At 39.5% G+C, this 25,518-nt stretch overlaps 1 protein-coding gene across 1 annotated transcript in view; it reads left to right on the forward strand.

The window, feature by feature from the left end:
- The first annotated feature begins 399 nt into the window (after positions 1-399).
- The window catches only part of dock1 (dedicator of cytokinesis 1), a 151,877-nt gene continuing 126,758 nt past the window's right edge, over positions 400-25,518 (forward strand). Inside the window, exons 1-10 of the mRNA XM_026352157.1 lie at positions 400-634; positions 17,861-17,944; positions 18,357-18,397; positions 19,228-19,283; positions 19,925-20,021; positions 20,264-20,412; positions 21,009-21,144; positions 22,724-22,881; positions 23,544-23,625; positions 25,304-25,439. Coding sequence (XP_026207942.1) covers positions 592-634; positions 17,861-17,944; positions 18,357-18,397; positions 19,228-19,283; positions 19,925-20,021; positions 20,264-20,412; positions 21,009-21,144; positions 22,724-22,881; positions 23,544-23,625; positions 25,304-25,439 — 982 coding nt within the window. The 5' untranslated portion in view covers positions 400-591. The remainder of the gene's footprint in view (positions 635-17,860; positions 17,945-18,356; positions 18,398-19,227; positions 19,284-19,924; positions 20,022-20,263; positions 20,413-21,008; positions 21,145-22,723; positions 22,882-23,543; positions 23,626-25,303; positions 25,440-25,518) is intronic.

Here is a 25,518-nt window from a genome sequence, read left to right on the forward strand (position 1 = left end):
GTTGCAGTATTAGTGCATTTCATTATTCCTGTTTATTATTTATACTGCCTATTAGCACACTAAAGCTTATTTGTTTTATTTTGTATGTTTTCAACCACCACTTATATTAGGCTAATAGTTTTGCACATTGCATTGTGTTTATCTATCTCGTGTGGATTATAGTCTATTTGCATGACAAACAAAACCAAAGCATCGACTTAAATCAGTGTGTAAAACCATAGTGCGTGTTTGCACTGAATGTTGTGATGAATACAGAGTTTGGCCATCGTTTAGATCACTGTTGCATTACAACAGTAACTATTTCTTAGTGTTGCTGTTGCTGTTAATCACCCAGAGAGACTGTCGCAGTTTCCGCGTCAGTGTAAACAGCGCTGGAAGTTCAGGAGGCTGCGTGAACGCCTACACGGTGAAAAGTTCCCGGTCCCGTCCTCCCCCTGGCGGAGCGTCCTGTCACTGGTGGAAAATGGCTGCTCGGAGAAGCTCTCTAAAGCTCAGAGAAGACTGAAAAAAGTCCACATTGACAGCAAGGGGTCACATCTGGAGCTTTTCTAACAGGGGAAACGGCAACTCGGGGAAGCCTCGACACTGAGAATGTCTCGCTGGGTGCCCACTAAAAAGGAAAAGTATGGTGTTGGTACGTATGAAAACTTGCATGCTCCATCGTTAGCTCGTCCTAGCTCTGTGCTCTCAGATTGCACAAGTTTGGGAAGGACTGTGCGTGGAAAGGGACCGGTGGCTGTGCGTCTCATGTAGGCGACAAACGACACGTTTGGGCCACTTTTCTTAAAGTGCGGGGATGCAAACCTCGTGGGTCGAGTGTTTGCCAGGCAGTTTGCATGAAATGCAAAACAGAGGATGTGTGTCTTTTGTGAGGAAGAGGACTGAGGGGATTGGGAATGGGTAGAGGCGCGCCTAGCTGTAGCGCTGTTTCCTGTGTTGTGGGGCCTCCGCTACAAACTAACCAGCTCCTAACAGGCTACGCGTGACTTGTAGCCGCGGACTTTGTTGCTTGCTTGTGTTTATCGTGCCGTTGTTTTGCCACCCAGAGAAAACATATGTCGGGTATTTATTTAGAAAACTGGCGCCCCCCCCCCCTGTCCTGAGAACAGTCCCGTTGAGCTCCCACTCTCTTGTTCAGGGGGGGTCAGTGAACGCACCCACCCTCACTAAAAGCATCTGTGGCCACTGTTACTGCTGAGCAGCAGCCTGTGTGTGAAGGTAGAGCTGCCATTAATAGGAATCAAATGTGTTGAGGGCATGTTTTAATTACTTCAATCTTACAGTTCACTTGGAAAAAACTGACAACTTACATTAGTATGTGTTTGTTTTTTTAACTTCAGCTGCTACTAAACCATTTATTTCAAGGAAATTGAGAAATTTGCATTGAACCACAGGGTTTATTTATTACATGAACGCCAGAGGCTGTGACTACATTTGAATATAACTGAATAGCCTGCACAGAACACATGTTTGTAATCTATAATGTCTTTTATTTTATTATTGTTATTATTATTATTTTTATTATAATTATATTTGCAATATCATTTGATCGATTGAATGTAAAGTACAACCTCCTTTGTAACCTGACAATAGAAGGATGGCCAGAAATGTGGAAACCAGTTGTAGGATTTGGTTAAACATGCTCACTGTGCTGTACTTTTCCTGACATAATAGTGTAATGAAACTAGCTTTTTATTGTTTGGGGGATCCCCTGGAACACCCCGGTCCTGTTCAGTCGGTAATGTAGCACATTATATGTGCCTTCAACAAGAATCTGATTTCATGTTGTTATTTTTAACCCACCACATTTGTACTGAGAACATTTTAGCTGTGTCCATTAGTGGGAGTGTGGGCTTGCAGCTGTACCGGGGATGCTGATGCTGACTGATGGATAAGTTCAGCAGGTTATGTCAGAGCTTTGATTGGCATCTCAGTCTACACCTTCCAAATGAGCCCTGATATTTTCACTCCAGCCCATACATGAGCTGGCAGATATGGTTGACTGTGGTTTAACTTAGTGTTTGCTGTGCATGGACTGTATGCTATTCTGGTCGTAATCATTGACTTGACATATTCTCAGATATCCATGGAATCTCAAAAATAAAGGTTCTTTCAAAGTTTTGGGAGACAATTCTCATGGGCTCAACAGATGCAGGAGTGGATGAGTCATTAGTAGGAAGAAAGTCAGCTGCCACATCACGGTTGCAGGGGATTGCTAGCCATGGTACTTTTTAATACTTCATGTGTTGACCAAGTAGCACTAATGAGCACTCTCTGAGCCCTCTTATGCTGGCAGTACTCACTCTGGACCTATTTCCATTTCAGAAAAAAAAAAAAAAAAACTTTTGTCGTGCCATTTTCGACTCTCATAATGTCCCAATAGCTTTTTTGGTGTATGTATGAAAACCGTGCCCTTTAGTTTTTTCACAAAATTATTAAAAATAAATGCTACTGTCTTCTTACATGGAGAATAGCAGTGATAATACAAGGTTTTATAACACCAGTGGATTTACATTACAGTAATACAGCCAAATTAGATTTGTGTCATAGTTACAACTTAAAAAAATACAGATATTTGAAAGATACATGGTTTTGCTTGTCTCTTGTCTCTGTTGCGAAGTTCTCTGCTGGTTGTAATCTTTGTCTATTTAGAAACCAAAGACCAAAGACCCAGTTAGCTTCAACAGGAGCATGTTTGTTTGGTTAGTTAGTGTACAAATTATTTCACCGATTACATCACTGCTTAAATGATAATTAATCTAAAAAAATGAATGGAAGAAAATAGAGACAGGCACACAGATTTTTATTGCTACTGATACAAAACAGAAACTGTATGCTCTGAATACACTGGAATCAGGAAACACTTAAAATTTGTTGCCGATTACATTATTAGTAATCATCTACTTGGTAAATCAGCTGTTTCAACACTAGTCATGATGCAACTGAAGTGTGTGTTTTTCTCGTATATAAAGTCGACTTGCACAATTATGTGCTTGGTTTTAAAGGGTTTTATTTTTATGTATGCTCTTTTAAAATGTGTTTAAAGTATGTGCTAAATACTTTATTTAAAGCTACAATATGAAACTTAACCTAGCACTATCATTCAAAACTGGAAATGAATCCGCTGCTTCACCCAGTCCTTCCTTAAACTTAGCTTTGTTATACTTCTGTCTGCTGGGTTCTGCCATGCTCTGCACAGCCCTTCATGTGTTAGTCATGAAGACAATAAGTAAGAATGCTGCGAAATGTACTGATCAAGCAGAAATTGTTGAAATTCTCTAATTGGTTTGAAGAGCGAACACTCCAAACCCTTTTAGGAGCGAATATTTCTGTTGTTCTATGGGTTACAGGACAAATCAAGAGCACCTTTGCACATTAACACGTTTTAGAACATAATTAGGCAGAAACTGTACATACTGTAGGTTTAAGTAAAGTACGCAAGTTTACTAAACTTAAAAACATATAGCAGGAAGTGTTCTCACTTTGTTATGTTGCTATGTTCCTTTAGTAAAGGATTGAAATACTTTTTTACTTGGTATTTTGAGATTACTGAGCCAGGTTTGGTATATGAGCACCTTGACCTGATTTTAGAAACTGTTCTTGCATGCATCTAGAAGCTTCCCTGTTTCATCAGAGGCAACAAACTTTATTTCTTTGTACGTTTATTCTTAGGATAACTATTACCCTAAGGCATTAGCTCAACTTCCTCCTCCAAACAATGTCTTCTGGTATGTTCAGAATGCTGCCCAGATTTTACTGAGCTGACGTGGTGAATTGACAGAAGACATCAACATTCTCGAAGCTCTCACATACACAAAGAAATATTGACAGACTTCAAATGGAAGTTGATGTTTGGGACTCAGTTCATATCATGAAAGACAAGCAAGGCCATTAATTTGTCAAAGGAATGTTAAAATCACAGTTAAAATCATATCTGTCCTGACCTTGAGCTAATTTCATTACACAGTTCTTTTCTTGTCAAATGCCAACCAGCCTGGTATAAATCAAAGGAATTCAAAGTGTTAAAGCCTAGTTATTCTTATGGCATCTCAAAAGTGCCTCCGGGAAATGTTTTTTAAGCTGTCTCCTGGTTCTGTTGTGAATTTATCAGAAATACTTTTTGATGCTAATTTCGAGTGTTGTCTCATTAATTCTGTTTCATCAGAATGTTGCTGTTTCTTAAGAGAGTTGTGGCTCTAGAAAGCAAACCAGGAACCACAGAGCGACAGCACTATTTACTGGGTCCACATACTGTATCGCTGTTGAGACTTGAGCACATACTACATAAAACATGGGCTGTCATGAGAAATGTTTTCCACCACTTGATGATTCTCCCTTTGTAATTTAGCTTTGTGTAAAGTAACATAATACCAGCTGAGAACAGAGAAAGTGCTGCAGTTGTTTGGACAGATAATTGTCTATCTTGCAGTTGCAGGTTTGGGCAGTAAGGAAATGCTACTTCCTGCAGGTCAGATGAAAGACTTATCTGAGCTTATCTAAACAATTAAATATGCGCGTATAGACGCACCACAGTGCGCTCCAAATGTTGACTCTAGTGCAGTTATGATTCATATTTTTAAACTGGTGTGTGGCGGACAGCAGGCCAACAGGACCGACAACTCGAGACGACTGTCGCTTGGAACAGGTTAGTGGTGAGTAACACACTGGGAGCTGAAAATAGAGACACAGTCGTTTTGTGTCTTGACTGAGGCCATAAGTAATATGTGTAGTCTCCGCCCTGAACCCAAGGAAACCATCTCCCACCCACAGCTGCAGAAAGCTAACAAATATGGTTGCAGTTAAAATGCAGTCTGGGTTACTATGTTAATTCTAACCATATGTATGCGTGTAAATCCCCTGACTTGTACGTTTCCCTCAAAGTGTTGATGCTAGTTGGTGTGAATTATTGCAGAGACAAATTTGAGTCACACCTTTTTTTCTCAGTTTACCTCTTGGTTTTATAGATGAGGAGTTGTCTTCATTTTATTTCATTCAGAAAATTCCTTGTCTGAGGCACAGTAAATATGAAAAGGGGAAAAGGTTGTTGTCACTACTTAGCCCTGGTATAGATATTGTCGCTATTAATTTTGAATAAACAAAGCATTTAACAATATTCCCTACACAATTCAGTTTTAGAACATGGTACGTTATTTCTTGCTGCGTGCACTAAAGCTTTGTCCAAGAAAAAACAGCTGAGCTGACAAAATTGGGCACTGGGTGCTTTTACTAGAGTGAAATAAAGCAAATGATTAATAGGACAGAACCAGGAGACAGAAGAAGGTGTTGTGGAAACAAGTACAGGAGGGTAATTTTTTATTTTTATTCTGGACGTAACAAATTTTTTCATCTTTGTTTGGTCTGTATTACACCCAGGTGTTGTAGATGATTATTCCAGCACATATGCTTATAAATATACTGTACAGGGGATGTTATTAAATTAAAGGATGCAGAGCAGAGTGATGTTTTATCACACTTCCTTTGGTGTGCGCAGTTATATCAAGACAAGTGGTTTTATCAAGTGTTGCCCGTGAGAAGTGTGTAAGTCTCTCAAGGGATGACTTGGTCCTCATTGTCAGTTTTATGAATCTGTGTATCGTGGTGTTTGTCTGTGTGCAGAATATCGATTACCTCCTCATCCGAGGACATCGTTCTGCTCAGGCCCCATCTGCTGCATTTTTTTTTAGCCTGTCCTATCTGATCTGTAAACAAAACATCAACTTCACTTGGATCACAGTTTATTGTAGCTGTGTGCTAAACCTTATAAATAATACCTACTATGGGCATTGTAACATTTACCCTCATAGGTGTGATGTGTGTATAGTAAGCTTTCTGCACAAACCATTTTTGGAGACTCCAATGCTTGATCATTTACTCTTCATGGTCTTGTTGTCATTAGATGTTGTCACTTTGTCAAAAGTTTGGCCATCATCTTCTCCTCTCTTCTTGGAGGTCAGTATGAGTTTGATATTATTCATCCTGAAAGGGAATTATATATTAACTCTGGGCTGTGCTGCTTGGTGAGGCATTTCTAATAGTACAGCTCCCAGCGGCTTACCGTGAGATGGCGACTAAGACAAATGGCAGCTGGCCTGTTTAATCAGTACATAGCTACGTGGTTCTACACTGTTCCTTCATGCCTCACAACTGAGACAAAGCCAAAACACTTCTACATCTTGTTTTAAAAATTGGCATCATTCAATAGATTGAGGCGAGGGAGTGAGAGTGAAGCAAATGTGATCAAGTTAACCTTGGGATTTATCTTTTAACTTCCAATTAAGGTGCAATTCAATCCATTTGTAAGTGTGGTTTTACATCATAACAAAGAACTAGTAAATCTAGAGAGTAGTAAGAAATGAGTGTTAGGAATCTTACTTGGTAAGCAGTTTTTGTTGACATCCTTTGCTGCTGATGGCATCATCAGAATGTAGTCTACGTGTCTGGGCAAGATGTTCCTCTACAACACAGGACAGAAGAATGCGTTACCTGTAGTAGTTTAAATAGAAACATTTCCTTACCTTCAGTAAAAAAGGAAGAGATTCCCCTAAACTTCCTGTAACTGAACATCCAAATAAAATCATTCAAACATAATTCCCTCATGACCTTAAAAGGTTACTCATTTGCAGAGCTATCTTGCTTCATTGACAACAGCTAATAAAAAAAAATAAAAAGTGTACAGGACACTGTAGTTTGTACTAGTTTAGTCTAAGTTTGTTTTTTGCAGTTTGCATCTCATATGAAAACCATTTGAATTCATTATAGCGTCGTTAGTGCACCTCATTAACATTAAAGATCCCATTAAATATTATGTTTGTTATTTTTTTAAGCACATAATTTTTGATAATGCTCTTATAATACACTTGGATCATTGCAGAACACCATGCAATTCTAAAAGTTTGCAGTGTATGAAATAGGCAGCGTAGTGGCACTAACATATAGTCATCATTTGTTTGATTTGCAACAATCACTTGACAAATCAGGAACGTTTTTTTTTTTTTTGTTCTTCACTTAAGAAGTTAACAAAATAAAATACTTTCTATTTGGAAAGGCCGGTCATTCGGTTTACCTTATCACAGCACAGCAAATACAGTGAACCACAATGTTCCTTCTTGGCAGTTCGTCAAAGACAGCTTGACATTAAGAAGACAGGACATGCAAATACACACAACTGGGATTTATTATGTATATGTGGGAGGGACTAATTTGGGTCGTTCCTATTGCTCAGCTACACGGGCAGGTGGTCTCCAGTATTGATTGTGAACATGTCAAGCATCTTGTGCATTGTCTGGAAAGAGTCTTGCTGTGCAGCTTTTGCTAGCTTGACAGATGGCTGATGGCGTGTAACATGTCAATGTGAAACAAAGGTCACTTATTTAGACATAATTTAGATTCAGATGGGTGGTAGCTTCCAGACATGGGTGGAGCAATGGGGGAGATACTCACTAGGTGGGTGGGTGACTTCTAAATGGCTTGTTCACAAAGGTAGCCCACAAATAATGAACTGGCCTGTCTCATGTCAGAGTTTGTGGGTCTGTAGGCCCAACAGAGACCCTGATTTATGTGCAAAGACACAGAAAAAGTTAGTTTTGTATATTCTCTTTGTATGTCCTCTTTTAATATTCTAGAACCTTTACACTGTCATGCTGTATTAGGTAGTCATTCAACATAGTTTAATGAAGTCATCGGTTCAAAATCATAACCTTCAGCTTAGTTTAACATCTAAATACTTTCGTCTCAAATCATTGTCACCTCCAGAATTGAGAGATGTTTTTCCCTTTAGCTTATTAAGACGGTGTCCTTTTTATTTTATAACATAGTTGACAAAGTGCCTTTATTGGGGTGCCATAGAAAATATGACATTTGTTGTAACAGTAGTCTGAGCACTTATATCTAAAGTAGTGTGAGTAGAGAGATCTGTCAGTCAGGGCTGTCAGCAGGAGTGAAAAGCATTACCAAGAAAAAGTAATTAGGCACGCTACATCGTTTTGGTTTTTTATTGTTATGTGAAATATCACTTCATATACTGTTAATGTTATATTTCAAAAAGGGATGCATGTGTGTTTATTGGATGTTTGCAGAGGTGGTCTTTGTTTAAGGTAAAGTGACCAAGAGGGATTCCTAACATCAGCAACTCAGTGCAGAACAGACAGTAAACAAACATGATTTCATCCTCCCAGTGGAATGCTATTAATGTTTTGTTGTTTGTTTGCTTGCAAGCTATCAAGCTCTGTTTTTAAATGTGCACTTATCAGATACCACAAAAGTCAGAAAGCTTTTCTTTTCCTAGATGAATGTTTTTCTTCATATGAGACAGGAGCTTAAGGCAGAATAAGCAGCTCAGTTGCCTTGTGGCAACAAAGTTTATTGTCTAGGAATAAAAACTGGAGAAAAGAATTAGCAGTGAATGTAAGACTGTCAGCTCAGTCTGTATTCAGTATTCTTTTACCAGCTAGATGAGCGCTCTGGCTGAGGCTTTATTCTACTAGAGTGATGAGCTTGCAGCTGAGCTGTGGCTGTGCCAGGCTGCCGGTGGGTGAGCTGACACTGGATGACCTGTCTGTTTCTGTGTGTCAAACATGGGCTAAAAGGACCGGCTCCTGGGGGAAACTCACTTCCCAAGCTCTCAGAAGACAGAGTCTAGCTGTAAGCTGTTGGCAGGTATGACTTGGGGTTACCTGTTATAAAAATCTCTTTAGATTAACATATTTATTTTGCCTAAATAAACGTCCCCGTAGTTATTTTTACCACTTATTATCTTGTATTGGTTTTAAGTCTTCTAATCCAAGATGGTGAGATCCATGCATAGAAGAAATCAACCTCTATTTAGGTTACAAAAATGTCAACATTGATATCAGCTGCAGTCCATATTAATGTTGCATTTGTCACCTTTAAAATCTCCCTTGGGTTGTTTTGACGACTTTTAATGGAGGTGTCAGTCATTGATTGTGGTTGCAGACGGGCTTTGGACTGCCACATGCAGCAAGAGACAGCCTTTCAGTACGGCTGGCATTTGATGAAATGGCCTTTTGTGCGTTTGAATGTGTGTATGTGTGTGTCTGGCTAAATACTTGATAAAGTCAGAGCCTTGCGGCTCAGATGTTGGTGGGCCCTGGAGGCATTTAAAATTTCAGTGAGTGGCAGTTCTACTCTGTGATGAACCTTTAGGGATTTAGATGAAGTTGTCTCGCTGCTTGTAGCTGACACCACAGTCTTTTTGTTTTAAAAAGATAAAGATTAAATAGTTTTTCATTGCCCATCATATGCTATCTATCTAAACTTTGAACTTGCACCTCTATGCTAATACTACAAGATTAGTTAAACAAGTTCAGCTACTGGTGCTTAACAAGGATTTAACAGTAAAACAGTAAAAGCATGCCTCTAGAAATGTGCTGCAAAAAACTTAACAAATAAATGGCTGATAAGATCACATGTAGTAGAGAAGCTGCAGCAAAGTATATGGTCAATTGTTTTATTGTGTTATATCTTATTCTGTTTTTTTTGTATACTCTGCATTTAAACTGTATAAAGTCATAATTCAAATGCAGATCCATAATAATTAGAGGTGCAATTTGTATGTGATAAAAACACGATTGTCAGAACAGAACAAGTAAAAATATCCCGCTCTACTCAAATCAGATGCTCAAACAGTCATCTATGAAACCACATGCAGTGCCGTTTACAGACTTAAAATAAACAAATAGGCCGGTGCAAACATGGCTGCAGAATAACCTGTTGTATAAATACAACACTGTACATAGTATTTGGTTTGCTCGCATCAGGTCTTTGCTATGCCAATTAGGTTATCAAATGAAACAGTTGATTCAGTGGTTGTGTTAAAAAAAAAAAAATCTTTCGCACTTGTGCAGATGTATACGAGTCTGATTAGACTGCTGGTTTGTTAGAAGAAGAAGTACAATTAAAGTCAATTTGCTGTTGTTATGAGAGATGTTGTGTTCAAATATGAGCACTGGATATGTTCTGTAGAATCAGGTCGGGGCATTGTCTGGAGTGAATCTTACACACATGTAGACACGTTCCCACTTGGCGATGAGAACAAGGGATGGCTTTTAGGTAAAATGTGCAGAAGGCACAATGTGACACAAAACGTACACCACAGAAATTGTGGTGTTTTGCTTACAGGATATGAAAGAAGAACTATTTACACGATTAGAAAGGCTGATATCATGGTAAATGTTGCCCCCATTTTCTTTTCTGTGGTGAACGGCTCAACTTAAAAAACAATGCCCACTCATTCACTGTGAATGTTCTCGGACAATTTCCTGCAGTATTTGCAAAAAGGTTCAATTAGACATTACTAGGACTTTTCACTAGGGACCTGGTAAGGTAATATTCATTACCTGTCTGGGCCAACATATCAGACAGTTGTGTCTTCACATGATGTCTAGAGAAGTTCAGGGTTCCAGATCATGTCTGAAAATGGCTTAAGCAAGTTGCCCCTGCTACCGGAGAAGTCCAGGGGATAATTCTGCAGTTTAATTGCATCTAATCTATTCCAGCTATTCACCACAGACGGAACATTTTAGAAGTTTTCATTATGTTTTTTTTTTTCAGCACCGTCGTGTGACGGTGTGATGTGTTTTGGTAAAACGTAACCTCAGCCTCATTTAGCATCATCTTAAATAACAGCATGAACAGCAGGTCCTGTGCATTTCCTGCTGCATGTGTCTGTTCTGCTCTACTTGCACTATGAGTTGCAGCAGATACTATTTGATCAAGGTCAAGTAATGTGTCATATGCTTGTCAGTGAAGTCACATTTTGGCAAAGTGCCACTGAAGAGGATTTTAAGTAAACTTGCTGAGTCGATTGCATGCTGAGTTTCTTCAAATATTTGAAGATAATTATGCACTCATTACCATTCATATCACAAGAGATATACAGTAACACAGGGCAGGAGGTAATTAGCTACTTCTTGCTGTGCAAAAGGCTAATCTGTGTAGATTCTGCCAGTTTACTTTTTTTGCTCTATATTGGAGTATATATAGAAAAAATGCAACCCTTTGGTATGTTACTGATATAAAATATGCAAGCATTATTATTTATTATTATCTGCCTTTTACATCGATGAGTCATAGAGAGCGAGAGAGTGTTTCTAAGGCTCTTGTTCATTCTGAAGCTCAGGAGGTGTGTGCACAAAGTGCAGACAGGTTTGCTGTGCAGAGACAATGGAGATACTCATGTACCTCTGCAAATAACACCAGAGACCACTGTGTATGAAGCTGTGTGAAAAGCTCTGCTTGGTTCTCTGTAATGAGCTTGGTTCTGCTCTCTCTCCCTGTTGCATTGGGAAGATGATTTTCAATTAAAGAAATAACTCTGCTCTGCAGAGGCAGAGTTATCAGTTTGTGTTAGATTGTACCCTGAGGCCTGTGTTCGAGCTTGGGCGCATGGCAGGAAGTTCTGCCAAAAGGTATTAATGCTATTGGCATCTAGATCTGGCACATTGTAGTTCTGCTCCTCCCTTTACCTTACTTCACTCTATATGCTCCAAACCTGTTTACTGCTACTGTATTTTTATGAGTTACTGTTAATCTTTCTGTTGTCATAAAAAGCACTAGTGCTTCCTTGTGCTCTACTGGAAAAGCCCCATCTCTTGTAATACAGTAATATCTTAAATGACATTTCCTGCATGCTTTTTAGTTGAGTGAGTAGAAATATGGTCCTACTAGTCAGCAAGAGACCTTCAGCTGTTCCATCTCCCAGCTCAGCTGCTGTCATATTAATTGCAGGTTAATTACAATAGCATTATCTGCACTTTCCAACTTCAGATAAAGCTAAAAGGTTTTAGGTTATGTAATTGGTTTATGAGGAAACTGAGCGATTTTTATTGCTATTTTACACAGCTTCGCTCTGCATTTGCTTCTAAATTAGAACCATAAGGCTTTCATCAGAATGTGTAAACCTCCCATTAAACCCTATTAGAGAGGGACTTGAAATTAATTATCATGATTTCCCTGCCTTTTACATCACTGACAAAGCTCTTCTCCATCTGATTGTTAAAAACAAACTGTATAGTTGATTGTACTGTACTGTACTGTATGTATATTGTATTGCAATGTCACATTTCACTAACCTTTCTTTTAGTGTTTGAAATTATCTTAATTTCTCAAAAGTCTAATTTTGTTGTGATTCTTTGCACTATCCTTACACTATCTTAATCAGATCCTTATAGCTGCTTTCAGACATGCACTGGGAGTGTCTGGGTTATACTGCAGGCCACAGTACAGTCTGGGTAATATCAGAATGTGATCTCCACTGTGTGATGTTGTGCCTCCTTTGCACTCTACTCTGAGGACCCCACTTCTCGTTTCTCCCCCTGTGAGAATGCGTCTGACTTGGACAATGCCCTGCTGAGCACTGGATGTGTGAAAGCACAACTCGACACCTGATTTCTGACATTGTCAGGATTTTGTATATGAAATCGGCTTAGAGAGTGAGTGAGTGATAGCTGCTTTGAGAATTATTGACATATTGCTGACACCTAAATTCACATTTCGTCTTTTCGACTGTTGTGCTACAGGAAGTTATGGGAGTTTATTCATGCAAGTATCCCCTGCTGATGGGCTTTGTTCAGACTCAGTTTGACATGAGGAATTGACAGCCTTGACACACTTGCCACATCCAGAAATGCATACAAGCATGTGGGTCTACTTATCACCCAAGCAAGAGTAGGTAGGGATTTAAAAATTACTTAGTCAGTTGATAAAATCGCCAATAATATTAATAGAAAAATCACTTTCTTCATTCCTCAAAAGTTCTAAATTAAAGTATTAAAAAAACAATTATTATTCAAAACTTATTGTAACTTATTGTAAAGATATGAGACAATTTAGTATAAGACACAACAAGAGGACAGACCAGGAGGGAGTGAAATATTTTTCCCACAGAATTCTACATATGTACTGTATATCATTTTAAGTATCTAAGTATTTTTATAGGCTAAAGTAAAACCTGAAGAATAAAACCATGCACAAGGATTCACAATCGTACCACATTCAAATTGAAACGATTTTATGAGGAATGAAATTTGGCACATTTATAGTCCTCAAGGAGAGACGGTGAGTTTTTGTGAGGAAAAACCTGATATAAACATAACTTTTTGTTTACAATAAAACACAAGACTTGGGATTTGACAAAGGATTTTGACTTAAAACGCATATTAAATTATTTAAATACAATTTGATACAATGGTTTAGACCCTCACTTTAAGGGCGTACATGTCTTTAGTGAGCATCATTGTTAGAGTTCAAGAAGGGAGACAGGGGTGTTCGTACTGTCCGCAGACAGTAGAAACACCAGGTCCTGTGCGCCCCCAGGCCAATGTTCCTTTGGTTATCCTAACTGCACTTGGCAGATCCCTGAAGAACACCTTTCAACTGTACAGCAGAGCTTGCTGCAGCCAACATCATCTCACCACCGGCAGGGTTCAGCGGGAAATTACAGTAAACACCTGAAACAACACCTCACTCAGCTTAAATTTGTCCTGTACAAATGACTACACTAAGATGATGTCAGGCAAGGTTGTGTTTGTTCTTTACACCAGTTGTGTTCTCTAAGGCATCATATTCTAAAGGCTTCTTTTTATTTGGATGGTCAGGTGTATAAAACACAAATGCAGTCTCACGCTCCTAAGCAGGGAGATGTATATAAATTTACATGCAGATCCTTTACAGTCAGGTACATCTTTTGGACAATACAGTATTTGCTCTCTGTGCGTGCGTGTGTGTGTGTGTGTGGGTGTGGAGCCTCTCTCGGCACACTCCGTCTTGCCTTGGAGACCCATTGTGCAGCTGGAGTGTAATCATCCTCTATTCAGTCCTGCTGCCTGGAAAAGGGCATTCTGTGTGCTTATTGAACTCCTCCTCATTCAAGTTAAGCACTGTATTAAATTCATATTCCCTTGTTCAGTATTACAATTTCCTCACAGTCCACAAGTCTTTCTCTTTCTCTCTGTGATTGTCTGTCTATCCCTGTGTCTCTTATAAGGCTGCTGGGGCTATTTTGCCCTTTCACAAACTAAAGGCAAGTCAATTGGTATGATTGTGATTATATAAGATAATAAATAATTGTCTACTAAATAGTGGATAGACCAGAATCACTGACTGTAATGAGTGGTTGCGCTAGATTCACTTCCACAAACACACCATTGACCTGAGAATTGAAATGCCTCAGGAACAGTCAACTAGTGGGCATTTGTGAAAATCAGTCTATACACTTTGTGGTCAAAGAGTTTCATTTCATGAATGATGAATGAATGATCACTGAAGGACTTTGACAGCACCATTTATGCAGTCTCAACTGTTCTGACTCTGGTTATTCCCGATGCGGTGAGAGAAAGGGGGATTTCATATATGCAACCACACCACTTTGATAACCACATGTCTTGGATTTTTATGTATTCTCACTCACTTGCACGTTGTTGGTTTAGTCAAACTGGGACTGGGAAAAACTGTGAGGGTTCACATTGTGTCCAGACTAAGTTGCAGCAGAGCCTTCGGCATTATCTTCCTACTTCAGCATGTTTCAGGGTTTTTTAGCCTGTCTGTCTCCTAAAAGGCTCAGCCTCCAGACTCAGAGTTGTCTCACTTTTCATTTTTTTTCTCCTGCAGAATCCTCTTGCCTCATATTTCTTGACTGGCTCTCTCTGCAGGCTTGCAACCCACGGGGACCTTACAGTAATCATCTGGAGGCTCAGTCCATTTCCAATGAGCACTTTATACGCACTTCTCTTTTCCTCCCTTTTCCCCCACCTCTCCTTAATCAGCATACTGTATTCTCATCTGAGTGTAATGATATGTTATACACTGCGTGAATTAGTTCGGGATATTAGTGAACCCAAAGTGTAGAATTACAATCAGTCCAGTGTTTAGACGAGGCTGCTTATAATTGTGAAGAGGGCGTAGATGTGCACTGGCTAAGTGCATAGGTCTGTAATCTGATTCTTCACTCATTTCCTTTGATGATAATGTTCTCCGAGTTTGCACAGCCTTATGCAAGAGGTTATGTATGGTAATGAGCCCACGGCAAATGATGCTACTGTTTATCCCATTTCCAGAAAAACATTTGCATGCCACACTCCAGGGAGAATATGGTCCACTTCCTCATCCTTTTCGTCTTCTTCCTCTGATGGATTTTTTCTCCCTGACTGCTTCCTAATTGACGTCAGTTTACTCCTGGGTATGCAAATACAGGTTTATGAGTAATCAGAGCTGTCATTCAACCCCCACGTGACAAGAATAATTCTGGTCCCTGCGTTAAATTGCACCATCATCGCCTCACATGTCAAGGTTGTGTTTGATGGTTGTCATTTAGTCAGCATCTTCCCAGAGTGGTGTTTGTGTTCATTTTGTAATTGCACCTCTTGCCCAGTGTGAATCTGTCCCGCTTCACTCAGCTCTTATTTGTTAGAACTGAGACCCTGTCTCACTGAAAGTGGTCACATGGGCAGTTTTTCATTTACTGATGAAAAATGAAGCTTTATAACTCTATCAGAGCTGTTGATTGGGTTGCTTCCTCTCTGCACCTGCCATTTAGATAACATGCTGAATCAGCTGGACCTGTGACCCACTTCCAGACAGACACACAGATGCAGTAGCTGATGGATTTACAGGCTCTTCTGGCTACCCTTAATGGTAGTTTAATTGAGCATACCCTGCTGTAGAGTGGCTAGCCTGCTCTTTAATGGCTGCACACAGATTAATGGCACCTCCCTTTTGATTGTTTTGTTGCTTTCTCCCACTGTAGGTACCTTTTGTATCTCAGCGTGGTACCATTCGATTCATTTCCTGGGGTCTTTGTTTCGTTGTCAGTCCACGCCTCGTGCTCTGGTGGATTTGCCGGGCTTTGTGGAATGTTCTGTGCATCACAAAATGCATTGTGAACATGCACGTGTATATGCACTTACACTTGGATAACAAAACAACACAGGATTGAATAAAACAGGCGGTACATGGCATTTTAGGCCTTCTACTAGATGGTGAAATGATGCTGATGCTGTACATGCTTAATTTTGGATATAACTGTTATGTAGCACAGACATTTTTGAAACTGTACTTTGAGGAGTTGTGCAAACATCCTATAAATGCCATTTAAGTCTGTGGTTGGTGACTGTCAACTACAATTCAATCTTCTTTCTTTTCAGCTTTTAGAGACATGTTCTCTTTCACAGTGTTTGCAACTGGTAACCAAACATTCAGCTAGTAACTTTGGCCTTTTTGTAACCTTTATGAGTTGCCTCATCTTTCACAGTTTCACAAGAACTATATCTGATGCATTCTGTACTGCATTTTGTATTCTGTGGAGTATTTATACTACTTCAATGAGTTCAAATGAGTTGTGTAGAGCAGCCTGTGATGGGACAATACGCCAATGCCTTATCCTTTCAAGGATTTGTCCCGTATGAAATCAGATGCCCAAATATTTTGGTATTTCGGTTACTTAATCAGAGTAAAACTCTTTATTTGTTGTTTATTTACTTTCACATAATCTGTTACAGGAAAAACACGCTGTAATCTCATGTGTGAGTGTGGAATTGCAGCGCAGTAGCAAAAGTGACAAAAACAGAAATGCTTTGTTTTGATAATCCACCCTTACAAGTTAAGAGCTAAATGTTACAGAAAACATTGCTTTGTGCAATCATGAAGTATAGTCAGCTCCTCGGATGTTAGGTGACTGTGGGAGAAAACGGTCGATTCAGTTAATGTACCATCAGCATGCTGGGAAGGCCCCAGCGCCCGCAGCTAGGGTCTTTTTTAATTAAGCCGCCATTCACCTCTGGAAACCTCTGCTGAAGTGACTCTGCATGCATTCCCACAGCAGGACCTGCACACAGATGCACACTTGTGTCATTTGTCCTCACAGGTGTCCTCTCAGCAGGAACACCTTGGGCTCCACTCTCAGTTGTGTATAGGTTGTGTTTGCCCCTGTGTGTGTGAGTGTTTGTACGCACACCTGTAGTATCTTTTAAAGACAGGTGTTTTGGTCATTGCAGGTCTGACAGAAACATGTTGTTCACGTCTGACTGAATCCTAGAACAAGTGTCACCAGTCAGTGTTTTACTGTCGTTATAAGGTGACATGTTGATGGAGCTCTGACAGTAGATGTGAGATGCAGTGTGTGTTGGCTACAGTAACAACAGTCTACTGATTTGAGTTTTTGATTAGAGTTTGTTGAGGAGATTGCTGTTTTCTGTCTTGTTTGTTTTCAGCTTGTTAGCAGGATATTTAAAATACCGGTTGTTGTGTTTGGAGCCAATCAATAAATGTTTTGTAATGTTTTGTTTATTTATTTTTTCCTTTTTTTTTAATAGTGTAAGAGAGAGGTTATTGAAGAATTGTTCTCATGAATACTTTGTACTGTACTGAAATACTGTAAAATAAATTTGTAAACTAGTGGTCTTTGTAGTGTTGTGTGCGCCTCACTAAGAGGTGAAGTACAAGCAAGCATCTTGCTGTCGCATGTTAGATTTGTCTTTAGAAAAATCACCTAAGGAACCCCCAAGGAAATCAGAAACACTGCGGTATTTTTATTATGTTGTTGTCTTCCTCCTGTAATTTTGAGCTAATCTGTTTTCCGCCAACATTATTGGTGTTTTGGCATTCTTCTTCATTATTGGTTTCTTTTCAGTGGGTGGAAGAAATGTGTTGATTTTACAGCATTGATAGTGCCAGGCCCAACCATCACTGTGTCAGACAGTGTGGGTGGACATCCTGTGGATGTGCGATGCCTCTACTACACATTCCAGTGGTACACAATTAGTGCCACAAGGGAACCAAACATTTATTGGCTTTTCCTCCTCCTGTAATATGTCCTCCTCTTATCTTGTCCTCTCTTGTCTTTCTCCAGCAATCTATAACTACGATGCCCGAGGAGAGGAGGAGCTGTCGCTACAGATTGGAGACACGGTGCACATACTTGAGACATATGAAGGTGAGAACAGCTTTAGTGATTGCACGCGTGATCAGAGCTGACAAGTCAACGCTGGACACTACTTTAGAAGCTCTTATGATTTGTCAAAGATTTGTACACATGTTTAAAAAGATAACATTATTAGCTGTTCCAATTTTGAAGGTGTGGGCATTTGCTCATTGGTCCTCTATATGCTCACAGTAGCAACCTCACATCCTTTACTTTGCCTTCTAGTGTTTCATCTAACATCGCTGCTGTTTTTATTTCCAAGTAAAACGTCAATCTTTATTTTAAATTGAGGAAGAATAAAACCAACTTCTTAAAAGTTCACTTTTATGTAGGTTTTGTAGATTTTTTAAAATGTATTTTCATTCTGTATTTTGTATTTGAAAGGCGGCTTCCATCTAACATTATTTTGTTCTTCTTGTCTTAGACTGGTATAGAGGGCACAGGCTGAGGAGAAAATCCAAAAAGGTTAGTAAACACAGGTTTTACACCTTCATATGCATTACTAAGAAGCGACTGAACGCCTTTTGGGGCCGTATTCACAAAGCTTTCTAAGTGTGAGTGTTGCTCCAGGTCATGAAATTCTAATAAAATTCTCATGACATTTGTGATGTTTTCTAAAAACTTCCCATTAAAGTTGAGACTAGATCCTAGTCAAGATAAAAGTTATTCACAAAGCATCTTAGTCCTTAGAAGAGATCCTAAGGTAAAACTGTTGAAAGTAGGGATGATGACTGAAGAAGCTTAAGAGTTTCAGCAGAAGAATTAAAAGACAGAAAGACAGAGATATAGAAGAAATATTCTCCAATACTAATTCTACAGTAATGTCAGTTATGGTGGCTAACTAATTATTCACTTATCCACCGACATATTTGAAGTCAGCACAAGTCCAAACACAACATACTTTAACTGTAAATATGTTCATAACACTACTAACTGAACAACTTGACCCTGAACAGCTAAAGTGTGATTTATGGTTGCATAAATTGCATAATGATGCTTTATAAATTGCATTGCGGAGTCAATTCACTCGGGTTATTACAGTGTATTTTTTGACCAACCAATTACAGCTTTTAAAACATGGGGGTCAACCACCCCTCCTAACTGAGATATAATCTTCTGTCCCTTCCTTGCAACCATTCCTGAGCTGTAACTCCTTGCTTGTCCTTTTTAGGTTCTAAAGTTAGAATCGCTCAAGAATGTTTGTGAATACGGCCTCAGATTTTTAGCACTTTCAACTAACGTCTGTCCCTTTCACAGAATAATGTTGTTTGCATTGTCATCACTTCCTCTTCCAGGGCATATTTCCTGCCTGCTATATTCACCTGAAAGAGGCCACGGTTGAAGGCAGCGGGTTAGTACTTCTACAGTTCTGCTTTTGAATGACATTTCGTTTTTTTCTTTTCACAAGCAGGAACGTGGCTTCTACTGTTGCATTTGTATGCAGGGTTATTAAATTATTACTTGCTATGATCACTGACAGCAACCAAAATAAAAAGTAGTGAAGACTCTCCTACAAGGACCTTGTTGGCTAGATAAAAGTATAGGTCATATGTAGACAGCCTCAGAGGATGTTCCAGGGTCTGCCCTTGATATGATGTGACGTGCATTTGTTGCACAATTCGTGGCACTGTTTTCTGTTTTGATCTGTCTTCTTTGATTTCACTTGCACACGGCAAAAAAATAAAAAATAAAAAATCCTGTCTTCAAAGTCCTCAGAATTCAGCTGAGAATCTTATATTTTTAAGTAAGATATACTTGGACAGCGCTCTGAAATTAATCTGAATTCACTTGGATAACTGGATATAATGATTAGGACTGGCAGTGGAAGGTGCAGATAGGTGAAGATTTAGTTTGCATAAAAAGTCTTTGACAGATTTCTCTGCCTTCTTTCCTCCCACAATATCTGTGATCAGACACAGTGTCTCATTGTAGAGAGGAAGGGGCAGAAATGACACAAAATCGCTGAATCAAATTGGTTTACTGTCACTGCAGACATAAGGAGACGGTCATCCCCACTGAGCTGCCCCTGGTTCAGGAGGTTACCACCACACTGCGGGAGTGGGCTACAATATGGAGGGACTTATATGTGGTGAGCAAGGAAATGTATATTTTCATGTTATGTGCTGTACAGTGCATGTGGTAAAGCTTATATATGTTTTTATAGGCATTTTGACCTGTCCATATTGGACCATTACTTTATTACTTTAATAAAAAAAAATCCTATTCAGTATATATTCACTTTAACTGTGACCTTAAAGATATAAAGTACTCTGCAAAGGTCTTGGACTTAAAAACTTAGATACATGTTTCTATGTCTTTTTCCACTGACAGGGGGACAAGCGTGAGATGTTCACCTGTGTTCGTGACATGATCTACGACCTGATCGAATGGCGTTCACAGATACTGTCCGGCACTCTCCCGCAGGACGAGCTCACGGAGCTTAAACAGAAAGTCACCTCCAAGATAGACTACGGCAACAAGTGAGGATCTAATCTTTAAAGGCCTTCTCACAGCTTATATCCCTTTATCCTCATACGTATCCAGAAAGATGACTCTTGTCGCATTAGGTCAGCAGTGTCAGTCAATAGAAAATGACAGGTCATCACTTAGTGTGAGGCCAGACTGGAAGGATTTAGCTTCAGCAAACCATGCTGTATTCCATCATGAGACGACAGTTCGTGCTGTGTCTGCAGCGGACCTAGAAAACTGCTCAAAAATAAAATATTGTGAAGTTCCATTTTGCTCCTGTGATGAAACTTTAAACCTTTTGCCAGGTGGAGGAATGACTTTTGCCTTTACAGAAGCAGAGACGAGGTGACAAAATACACAGACAACAACATGTTGGCACCATGCTGTTGTCTGTGCTTTGAAAGAAAACAGCGGAGGCGAGGGAATTTTATATGAGTAGACAATGAGTCAAAGTGAGAGACAGGCTGCAGTCAATGTGTACCATTTCCTCTTTAACAAGTACAACCATACATTTACAATATTTACCCTGACTCCTGTGATATACTGTTGAATGTTTTCATCTTTGCTGCTCCTGCCACTTGCTAATTCTTCCTTATTTTTATACAAGGTACTTGGATCTCGATCTTGTTGTCAGAGACAAAGATGGAAACATACTCGACCCACAGCTCACTAGCACCATCAGCCTGTTCACAGCGCATGAGGCAGCCTCCAAACAAATTGAGGACCGGATTCAAGAGGAGAAGGTAATAGACCCAGTCCAGTCTCTTTGGCCCCATTTTTACTCATTCAACTAAACATTTTTTTACTCAGGTAGTAAATCAAAGATGGGATGCTGTGAATGTAGTCACATCTTAATCTCATTCTTCCTGGCTCATTAAATCTTAGCCAGGGTCAAACTGGTGCAGCCACAGTGTTTGTGTTAGAAAAACAATATTGCATGATACAAGAATTATCACAGCTCTTCATACATCATAACTATCGAAGATGAAACCTTATTTATCTTAATTGGAGACAGCTTTCTGCTAGATTTCCGTCTTCACTGTCCCCATCCATAGTTAGTTTTAGTCAGTTATTTGAGGCACTTCATTGTAGGTCAGTCAGTCCACCAATTTGGTCCAGACTGAAAAATCTTAACTACTGCATCGATTTCTGTGAAGTTACAAACACCCCCTGAGATCCTGAGGATTCTTTTTGCTGATTCTTTAATATCAAGACACAAAATCAGGACAATATCTGTCAAATAATGCTGATGTGCTAATGTAACAGGCTAAATTAAGATGGTAAACATTTCATTTGCTAAACACTAATATGATAGTGTTGTCACTGTAAATATGTTAAATCATAACTGTGCGTAAACGTCAGGGGATCGCTAATATGGCTGTAGTCTTGCAGTCTGTTACATTATTTTACTGCTTCATTTTATTTTGCTTCATTTACATAATTAATGAAGGTACAGTGAACTAGATTTGGCCACTGAACTAAGAATGAAGATACTTTTTATATGGTTACATTAACTATCTAGAGAGGGTTGTCCTATTTTGCTTTAAAAAACTATTATATAATAATGAAACAAGGAATAAGAATATCAAACAATGCATTTCGAGGTAAGAGAAATACCAGGAAATACACCATCCCTGTAGTTCAAAGGCTTAGAAAGGTGTTTTGGCTTTTGTACAACTTCAGTGAAGAAATGTGGAAAAATCAGGCCGCAGTCTCAGAAAGTCATGAACTCAGCCAGAATTCCTATTTTACTTGGCGTATCAGTGGCATCCCTCACCTGCATGTCAGCTGGCAGTATGTAGGAGTGCCAAACGCTAAGTGCCCTGCAGTTATGTGGTCTCATCTTAAGTGACCTTGTCATCTAGAGGTCTTTATTGCATATGCATTGGAAATAAGAAAGTGTCCAGGTCAACTTGATAAATATTAATGATGTGGCCTCAGCATATTTTTGAAGGCCATCCAGGGAATCGGGCAGTCCACTTTTTACAGTATATGCAGCCCTAGAAATAAAGTGAATGTCAAAGCTTAATATTCCCATGTGAAATACACTATTATCGATTATGATGGTTTTAGAGACATTGTTAAATCTTGCTTCTTAACTTGTTCAGAAAGACACATAGGCAGTCGCTGACATTCAATACTTCAGTGAGCAACTGTGTGCAATTGCTACTCATCTCACCGCACAGTATTTCTTCTTCATACTCTGATGTTGTTGATGGGCTCATCGTTCAGGCTACACAAGCCTGAGGTCTCCTGCATGTGACAGAAAGCTCTGGAAATATGACCGTCACTAAATGTGATACTGCTGTTTCCCTCTAACAGTCTCAGAAGCAGAATATTGATCTGACCAGACAAGCAAAGTTTGCTTCTACACCAGCGTTTGCCCTCTTTGTGACTCTAAAGAACGTGGTGTGTAAGATTGGTGAGGATGCAGAGGTGCTCATGTCTCTGTACGACCCTGTGGAGTCCAAGTTTATCAGGTAAACTCGTGGGTGCTTATTCACTCATCTCTTTCTCTCACATTGTCTCAATTGTCTTTTTTTCCTCTACTTTACTCACTTACCTTTTATTTTTTATTTAACCTTTACACTGGCCCTCTTGCATTGATAATAGAATTCCAGCTGTGTTTTGCTAGTGGAAAATCATAAAGATTATCTACCTGTGCCTGGAATTGGAAGTAGAACATTTACAGACCCATCTCATCTGTTCTCATCTCATCTTTTGTGTTTGGTTTTAATATATGAATATTAATTACACTTTTAAGAACTGTTAACTTTCACACATGCACAAATCCCTTGCGAGAACATGTCCACACCAAACAACACAGTCTGCTGGCTCGGACAGTTCTATTGTTTTAGGATTGTGACAGCAAATTATCAAAAGTGGAGCAGCTCAGCTGCAAATGTTCTTTCTGCATCCAACATCAGTCTTGCATTTTCTTTTCCAAGCGGATCAGTGTCTGGATTAACATTCAGGCATCTGCAGCTCCACCAACTCCACCAACACCAATAATTTCCATGATCCACAGTTTTATAGGTGTTTCAATGCAACTATAAGAATTAGTTATACACATAATATTTTAAAAAAGACAATATAATGATGCTTTATAATCATGCTTTTTTCTGTTACCACTCCCTTACAGTGAAAACTACCTTGTAAAATGGTCAAGTTCAGGTCTGGTGAAGGATATAGACCAGCTTCATAATCTACGGGCGGTCTTCACGGTGAGTGTGTTTGCTTATGGGAATGTGTGTCTCTCTGTTCGTGTATGTACACGCTTACCTGTGGTAGTGTGCTATTTATTCAGCTATGTTATGAGGCATGTGGGAGCCTGTTTGCAGAGCCTGTGTTTGTTAAGCTCTCTCAGAAAGAGCCTGGCTCGCTCTATATATTTACCAAGGCAGTCACCTCTATCTAATGGAAGCCCAAGGGCGCAAGGGTCAGCAGGCACCCACTGGGAACATTTTTGCTAGTTTTGGAAGATATTGCCCACAGGAAAAGAATCTGTGGGCACCAGTGCAGATGTTGCTGATGCAGTTTGTGGCACAAAGTTTCTCCTCAACACAAACTCATCTTCACCTAAAAGGACTATAAATTGATCTGTTGTAGTGCACTCTAGCATTGCTGTATCCTAAAAAAAAATGGCTGTTGTCAGATATATATATTTCTGCCTGTCACTGCCCATCCCAAAAAAAATTAAAAATTTAAACTCAGCAAATAGCTAATTGGATATTTACTGCATGGATGAATTTGTTAGTTTGTAAGTTATTTAACCCTAACTGATGCAGTGAGCAGCTTCTCATTTCTTAAACAACCATGTCTGAAGACATATCCTGTGGTTGTGGAAAAGATTTTAATCTGTTTGAAAAGAGTCAAATTATTTGTATGAATTAAACAAAGAAAACCTCTAAGGAGATTGAGGAAACTACTAAAACTGGGTTGAGAACTGTCCATCGTATTTTTTAAAACCATAAAACGATAGTAACCATCATCTTCAAGAAAGAAATGTGGTCTGAAATAAATTGCAGATTGTGATCGACGAACGCTTAAACGTTTGGTGAAGCTAAATTGTAGAAAAACAACGGTAGAACTCACAGCTATGTTTAATAGTGAGAGTAAGGGCATTTCCACACACCCAATGTGAAGGGACCTCAAGGTTCTGGGACTAAACAGCTGTGTAGACTTCCAATAATTTAAAAAAAGGCTTCAATTTGCTAGGGAGCATAAAGATTGGAGCAGTGGAAGAAGGTCATGTGGTCTGATGAGTCCAGATTTACCCTGTTCCAGAGTGATGGGAGCATCAAGGTAAGAAGAGAGGCAGGTGAAGTGATGCATCCATCATGCCTAATGCCTACTGTACAAACCTGCAGGGGCAGTGCTATGATCTGGGGTTGCTGCAGTTGGTCAGGTCTAGGTTCAGCAACATAATGTGTCCAAAGAGTGAGGTCAGCTGACTACCTGAATATACTGAATGACCAGGTTATTCCCTCATGGATTTTTTTCTTTCCCGATGGCATGGAAATATTCAAAGGTGTCAATACCAGGATTCATTGGTCTCATGTGAAAGAGTGGTTCAGGGAGCTTGACACATTATTTTCATACATGGATTGGCCACCACAGACTCCAGACCTTAGCCCCAATGAGAATCTTTGGGATGTGCTGACTCTGACTCTCCAATCATTAATACAAGATCTTGGTAAAAAAAAATGATGCAGCTCTGGACGGGAATAAATGTTGTGACGTGCAACATGAAATGATGCCAAACTGAATGTGTGCTGTAATCAAAGCTAAAAGCAGTCAAATGGACGTCTATAGATAGATAGATAGATAGATAGATAGATAGATAGATAGATAGATAGATAGATAGATAGATGACATAACCTTTCTTTTTCCCCTCTTTAGGACTTGGGCAGTGAAGATCTGAAAAGAGAGAAAATCAGCTTTGTGTGTCAGATTGTCAGAGTGGGGCGCATGGAGCTACGAGACAACAATACCAAGAAGCTCACGTCAGGACTGAGGAGACCCTTTGGAGTAGCAGGTAGGGCAGACTACACAGGAACTAATCGGCTGTTGCAAAACAGCTGCAAGGCATGAGTTGCAACACTGTAGTAAGATGT

Source organism: Anabas testudineus, chromosome 19 (genome assembly GCF_900324465.2).
Source record: "Anabas testudineus chromosome 19, fAnaTes1.2, whole genome shotgun sequence".
NCBI classification, from domain to species: domain Eukaryota; kingdom Metazoa; phylum Chordata; class Actinopteri; order Anabantiformes; family Anabantidae; genus Anabas; species Anabas testudineus.